At 33.3% G+C, this 7,448-nt stretch overlaps 1 protein-coding gene across 1 annotated transcript; it reads right to left on the reverse strand.

Annotated features, from left to right (window-relative positions):
* Window positions 1–529: 529 nt before the first annotated feature.
* Window positions 530–5,199, reverse strand: LOC306866105 (stomatin-like protein 2, mitochondrial). The gene is made up of 10 exons (XM_079411126.1): window positions 5,003–5,199; window positions 3,683–3,835; window positions 3,502–3,601; window positions 3,359–3,417; window positions 3,181–3,282; window positions 2,955–3,089; window positions 2,722–2,866; window positions 2,058–2,137; window positions 1,749–1,877; window positions 530–1,651 (listed from the first exon to the last, which is right to left on the reverse strand). Exons 1-10 carry the CDS (start codon window positions 5,045–5,047, stop codon window positions 1,544–1,546), a joined length of 1,056 nt encoding a protein of 351 aa, XP_079267252.1. The 5' UTR covers window positions 5,048–5,199; the 3' UTR covers window positions 530–1,543.
* Between the last annotated feature and the right edge of the window lie 2,249 nt (window positions 5,200–7,448).

Here is a 7,448-nt window from a genome sequence, read left to right on the forward strand (position 1 = left end):
AAAAAATTGTATTTAAGTAGAAATGGATGATAAATACACCTTTCTTTCGTATGGGATTAAATAGCAAGCACTTTGAGTGTCTTGTTCATCATATAATATTCATATAAAAGCAACAGAACTGAAATTAGGCTATATCATGTTTATCAGCAGCACAGCACATGAGTGCGATATCTGTTCTACTTCTAGAGGTCAGAACTGTCCGTCTTGACTGCGCTTATTTCAGCAGGCGAGGCGAGGCGCATCTCAAACAAGCCTAATAATAGCTGTCATTGCTACTGAGCCGCGTAATGCGTTTTCTTTAACCGATTTCTGAAGGAAACAGCATGAATCACTGCAGATTAGCGTCACGCAAAGGAGGAGTTTTGAAAAATAAATCGTTTGGGAGTCGTTGAGCAAATAAGGTAAAAAAATAAATAAAAATTGCATATAAGACAATGAAAGTGTTTTTTCCTTGCATGCTTGTCAACCTGTTGTTGGGGATCCCAAAACCAAAATATGAACCTTTCATTAACCATAATAGGGGCACTTTAAAACAAATTCGTCAAATGACATTTTTTATTTATACTTTGTATACTTCAACATGTATAATATATTTGTTGTACACATATATTGCAAAAAAAAAAAAAAGAAGGGTCCCATAATTCTGTCTTGCATACCCCTCTTAAAACTGTTTATGGCCTGAGTCTGTAATCATAATTCTTGCAAGAAAGGTTTTACTGAGCTTAATTTATTATTAATGTACCACACAACTTTCTATTTCATCCAGGCTAGATGAAATTAAAGTAACATTCAGGTTTAAAACAAGTTAAGCTCCGTCTACACCGTTTTATAGCTTATTTTGCAATTATCACTGGCTGACTGTACATGATTTTCTACTTTAAATCATATAAAAGATACTCCTGAATTGTACACAGCATTTTTTTTGGCAAGTTTTCTGTAGTGCACTTCTAAATGCAGAAAATAACTCTACACTTGCGTAATGAAATATCTAATCTTCTATTGTGTAAAGGCATGGTCAGTGTTGTTCGGTGAATTTACACAACCAAAATCCAGTCATTTCATTTTACCAATGCAAGAATTTACCACTATGACCAACATAAATCTACTTGTTAAATAAAGTTACTTCTGTGTGAGCCTTCTTCATACATCACTTAACCCTCTCAAAATACATGTGTTTTGGAAAAATAGTTTACAGCCATACGTTTACTAATATTCTGCAGTTCACCAATTAATTAGTTCATTTGCGATTCATTTGGATTGCATGAATATTATTAGTACGTTAAATATTTTCATTATTGAAAAAATGTATAGGAGAAACCTTTGAATAATGATGAATGAGCTTTCATACAAGCACTGGGTCGGTGATTATCAGGAAAAACAAAATAATCCAAATTTATTATAATAAAACAAACACACATCATATAATCTTTGTGTAGTTACACCATAGTGCTTCAGGGATTTTATCATTTTAGTTGTCTCGCAGTAGTTCTCTACAATCAGAATCCAGGTATTAGCAGTTTATCCCAGAATGAGACTCAAATCATTATTTATGTCCAGTTTCGGTTTCAGACACAGTGTTTCCTTCCAAAATCGGCTCGTTATTCTCTGCTGCGATCTTGGTCTTTGATAAACTCCCATAAATCGCCATGGCCTGAAGATGGTAGAGAACAGTGAGGTATACATGTCAACTAGGGACATGGGTGTTATTATTAGGAAATATTATGTGCAATATATGAATGAAGCCATACCTGAGTGACCATGCTGCTGATGTCTCCTGTGTTGGAAGGCAGTAAGATGGTGTTGGATTCCTTGGCCAGGTTGGAGAAAGCAGAGACGTATTGTTCGGCCACAGTAAAAGATGCTGCAGCGTTTCCATTCTGTACAGATATAGTTATGAAAGGTCAATAAGATGCCTTGATAATGAAAACAGACGGAACTCACTATGTTCATCTCAGGTTTAATATTTGATCAGTTTACACACACGACTGATTCCTCTGCTGATATATAGTGCGATATGGGTTCTTATGAAGGTTCTTCATAAGGAGAATCAGATCTACCTGCTGAGTGAGCGCCTCGGACAGCAGCCGGATAGCTTTGGCCTTTGCCTCAGCTTTTACCAAAACAGCATTCGCTTCACCTGTACAGGGTGAAACAATATCATTAATATGCTGGTGGGCATATATAATAATGAACATAAATAATAATAATAAAGTAAATATTTATTTTGGAATAAATGCAATATAATAATAATAAAAAAATAATGATTTTGTTATCCTTAATAATAATAAATATTTATACAAATATTATACAAAAATAACCATTATACAATATATTATATAATGAATGATATTATTCTTATTAACAACCGAAACAACAATATAAACAAGCAATTATTTTTGTTTATTATTGTATTTGTTATGTGTATTTTTATTACTTATATTCATTATTAACAATAGTAAAATATAATCAGTAATCATATTAAGAACAACATTTATTATTATTATTATTATTAACAAGAACAACAACAACAACAACAAGTAATAAATAATTGTTAAATCAACAAGAAACAGCATTCCTAACCCATTTTATTTGCTATCTGACACATTTCCAAGTGAAACTGGATATCAATGTAAAAATGTTAACATTAAATGTAAGACAACATTTTTTTCTACTACAAACATTAAACGAAACCCCAGATGTCAAGTAAAAAAAAAACCCCACCAGCAGCTTTGTTAATCTGTTCGGCCTTCTGTCCCTCAGACGCCAGAATCTGAGCCTGTTTGCAACCCTCAGCCACATTGATGGCCGACTCCCTCGTCCCCTCTGACTCCAGAACAGTGGCTCTCTTCTTCCGCTCGGCCTCCACCTGACCGGGATTCATGTTATATCAGTCACATAACTGAGAGGAGATCGCTGTAGTCTGTGAGATGAAGTTGAAGAGAAAATCATCATACCTGCATTTGCATAGACTCTTTTACTCGTGGAGGAACTTGAATGTCTTTGATCTCGTATCGGAGACATCGAATCCCCCAATCATCTGCTGCCTGGTTTATTGAGTGGACAATATTGGAATTCAGGGACTCTCTTTCCTGTCAAACAGCAAATATGATGCTTAAGCACACAAATGATTGGTGAATAAGATATTGTGTAAGTCACTGAGAGACTGTCTGGCATTCACACCCTAAACACTTTGTCCAGAGTCAGTTTTCCCAGCTCTGATCTCATGGTGGTCTGTGCCAGCTGGGTAACGGCATATTCTGGGTCCTCCACTCCATAACTGGCCTTCAGAGGAGAACAAAAGCACACCGTGAGAAGAAAAGCCTAAAGAAATACTGGCAGAAAGCAGAAAAGTACTTACCTTAAACGGGTCGAGTATCCTGAGATATAAAACTCCATCTATCTGCAATGTCACATTGTCTAAAAGCAAAACAACATATTTCTTTCATCTAAAACAATCCATGAAAGTAGGAGCGGATAAAGATCACAACGCCTGCGACTTACCGAGGGAAACTGATGACTGCTCTGGCACATCTATCACTATCTCTTTGAGGCTTTGAACATATTTAATTCGGTCCAAGATGGGAATTAAGAAGTTTAGACCCTGCAGGAAACAAAAAAAATTGTTATTTTAATGGCTGGAAATGATTTAAACACATTGAAAGTAAGGGTAAGGGTAACTCACTGGTTCCAGGATTCGGTGGAAACGGCCCATCCTCTCCACTACCCAAGCTTCCTGCTGGGGTACGAACAGAACCACAGTGTTCATAGGGAGGCTGGAAGCCCATCGCTGCTGAGCTCGGGTCCCCCACAAGGCAGGCACCGTTTGCCGTGAATGCTGCACACAGAAGAGACAGGATGCAATGTAGTATATAATAGAAGCAAATTACGTGGCGCCCCCCACACACACACTTTCTGTTTCTGTGAATTGTTGGGACTTTCCATAGACTTCTATTACTTTTATACTGACAAAACAATAGTTTTTATCCACTAAACCTACCCCTTACAGAAAACCTGTTTGCATTGTTACACTTCCAGATAAACATCATTTACTATTTTTTCCCTCATAAATTTCAGGTTTTACTATCTCTGTGTAATCCTCCTATTAAATGTAGCATAAACAAGTACACACACATTTTGTGCAACAATTAATATTTGTATTATATATTGTATTGCTGTATATTATATACTGTATTAAATAATTGTATTCTTTATTTATGAAGACGTAACAATTAATAAGAGTAATAAAAATGTTTGTTTAAACAAATACAACAATTAAACATTATACAACAACACATCTAATACATATCATTTCTTATTTAGTATCAAAATGCATTTAATATAGTCTTTGGGCACTGTGTAGTGTAAATGTCATACAACCCATTCTTCTAGTACTGCTAAGTTTTTTATTTTATTTTAATAAATGTAGTCATTTAACGTTTATTATTAAATTTTGGGGTTTAGTTGATTTAGTTTTATTTTAGTTCTTCAACTTAATCTAAATTAAAATAAGAAATATTGCTTTGGCAGCTAACTGAAATCAACTTTTTTTTTTTTTACTTTAATTGTAAAAATTAATTTCAATTCATGTCTATTTTATTTCAAGTAATAAAAGTAAAAAATATATATATATGATTTTAGTTTTTGTTAACAAAATTACCATGGTGACATCAGCAAAAATGGAAATTCAGTTTTGCACGTTAATGCAAGAATCGTTCACAATAAAGTTTTGGATCAATTTTGATTTCAGATTTGACTTTAACACCCTTAAAGTATTAGTTTCTGTTAGTAGTACCAGAAACTAGTACAGCTTGTACGGTTTTATTTGTTTATTTAGTGCTTTCAATCAAGATACATTTATTGTTTAACACAATATTGTGATTTTAATTAAACGTGTGACCAAAATCATTTCTATGTCTTTGATTTCGAAATGCATTTTAATAAATTAAATGTGACAGCATTCAACTGAAGTGTCAAGCAGAGCAACATCGCGCACGTGCGTTACCTTTAAAAGACCACTCCCTGCCCGACACACCACCGTCCTGAGCATGTTCAGCCTGTATCAAAACAGACGCTAAAAGATGACTGGGACAAATCAATGAATTCCTCTTGAGATTGCACTACAAACGTGACCCTCTTACAGCTACGGAAATCAAGTTACAACATCACGAGCGTGCGTCAGTGACAAACATCCGAGTCTGCGAGGGAAACAAATGCTTTCATTATATAGTTCCGGGACACATCAAACACCAGTTTCTGAATTAAATTGATACAATTGTTACAAAAATAACAAATCCTATAGTACTGCATCAAGTAGTTTTGCATAAGTCTGTAGAAATTATAGTTTGTTGTGATGAATGTGCAAAGTGGGCTCAAGTCCAGTGTTGTTAACTAAAAATATTATAAAACTATTAGTTTTCATAATTGAAATTAGGCTAAAATAAAATAAAATATGATTTGACGAAACTTGTGTAAAAAATTACAAATTTTTAAGTTGAAGTACCATTAAAACTAAAACTGAAATACCATTAAAACTAAAACTGAAAAAATAAATAAATAAATAAAGCTAAATTAAATATTAGAAAAATAACAAAAGTGCAAATTTGCTAAAACTTAAACTAAAATTAAAATATCAAAATCTAATTAGAAAAATCTATTTTTAAATATTTATAAATAAAAATAGTATACTAGGCCTATTTAATTATAGCGTATACTAATAATATTAAAATAACAAATTGTGTTCAGTCAGTGCTCTTCGATCACAATGGAGATTTGTCAAAATAAAAAGATGTGAAAATAAAAATAAAAATCTTTCAAAAATTTATGTATTTTACTTGGTTTGACATTGTGGGTCAAAGTCTCACAAATTAATTAATTTGCACAACAGGAGGGTAACACAAATATTCACTTTATTAGTATTTGACTTTGTTTCTCAATTTTTTTGTCCATACATCCACCTGATGGAGTATTGAATAAACATACAATTATGTTTACAAAAATAAAACAGAAGAAAAAGAACAAACAACTACAAAAACAAATTAATAAAAAGTACCAGCTGTAATAATATAAAATCAGAGTGAGGGTACAATCAGGTATAAAAAAAATTTTAAATCACAAACTTTTAAGTCTTAATGAGCTCACAGACTTTTAAAACTTTCATATGTTTTTCATCCAGAATCTTTAATACTGTCAATGCGCAGCCTTACTTCAGTCAACAAACTCATAAATGTGTGGTTTTTTAAGTAAAACTGCAATTATAAATGTCAAATTTGGTCAAAATCTAATTATTTAAATTAAAATAGATTTTTATCCTCTTTAGAATATTCAGTGAAGCCAAAAAGTAAGTTTTCTCACAAACCCGAGAGAGGTCTTGAATACCAAATATTTTTATATATTGAGACATTTCTGTCACACCAAAATATAATTGAACAATGCCAAAATATTTATATTTATTAAATGTTTATATTTTTTATAAAAAAGTGTACTTTTTTATGATTATGCTTTAAATGACAAAAACAAAATATTATGAACAATGGAGAGAAGAAAGAAAATATAATAATAAGAAGAAAAAGGTGAGAAAAAAGGAAAGAAAAGCAGGACCTTTATATCACTCAAGGATTTTCTATGTTGAATAGTACAAAAATAGTTTTCCAATTCTTTACAAACCTTTCTTTTAAGGGCTTTTTGTTAGAAAACTTACACTTATGAATGTGAAACTTGACTAAAATAAACAGATTAATAACAAAAGCTTTTGTTATTCACATTATCATAGTTAAAATGAAAGAGTATCTTTTCTTTGATAAACATAGAGACATTATACCATAACTTTTTCACATGCCAGAAGGTGTGGGGGACTGTTTCCAAAGAGCAACTAACATCAATTTCCTTCTAACACTTACAGAGCAAATGTTTAACAGGAGAGAATTTAGCCTATGTATTATTTTGAAAGAGATTTCTTTTTACCTTATTTGTTACAAAACACCTGTGAGGTAATAACCAAACACTTTCCTATTTAAGATTATTAACAAATTTGCACCAACAAGCAATAGAGCGAGACTTGGTGGCAACTTCTTTTGGAAACAGAGAACGAATAGTTTTGACTGTTTTTCCCCAAGTTTTCTCAACACCCATGTTAACAGGCCAGCGTCACACCTGTTCCTTCACCTGACAGGAATAAGCCACACCCATTAGCTCGCCCATTGGTCAACAGTCCAGCAAAGCCCGCCCTCTGGGTCAGGGGCAATTCAGACGTCATTAAAATCCCTGCAAGCCCCTCCCTCTATTCTGTGAGTTTCTACTCATCTATTTTGATTAAGGCGTTTGGTCTTCAGAGTCAGGACGCGGCACCTGTGGGATAGCGCAGTTACTCCCTCAGTAGTGCACTCATGGTGAGGAACTAACTTGTGACATCGTTTGAAATGTCACCGGACAGCTGAGAACTTCTTATAGTG

The sequence above is a fragment of the Barbus barbus genome, assembly GCF_936440315.1.
Source record: "Barbus barbus genome assembly, chromosome: 47".
Classification (NCBI taxonomy): domain Eukaryota; kingdom Metazoa; phylum Chordata; class Actinopteri; order Cypriniformes; family Cyprinidae; genus Barbus; species Barbus barbus.

Bases quoted from the DNA above. Each gene is read 5' to 3' on its own strand.
- LOC306866105 (XM_079411126.1), bottom strand. From the start codon at position 5,047: ATGCTCAGGACGGTGGTGTGTCGGGCAGGGAGTGGTCTTTTAAAG. The intron at 2,138-2,721 runs GTGGGGTTTTTT...CACCCTGTACAG, and splicing joins ACAGATTAACAAAGCTGCTG to GTGAAGCGAATGCTGTTTTG. The intron at 1,652-1,748 runs GTATGGCTTCAT...TACCATCTTCAG, and splicing joins TCAGCAGCATGGTCACTCAG to GCCATGGCGATTTATGGGAG.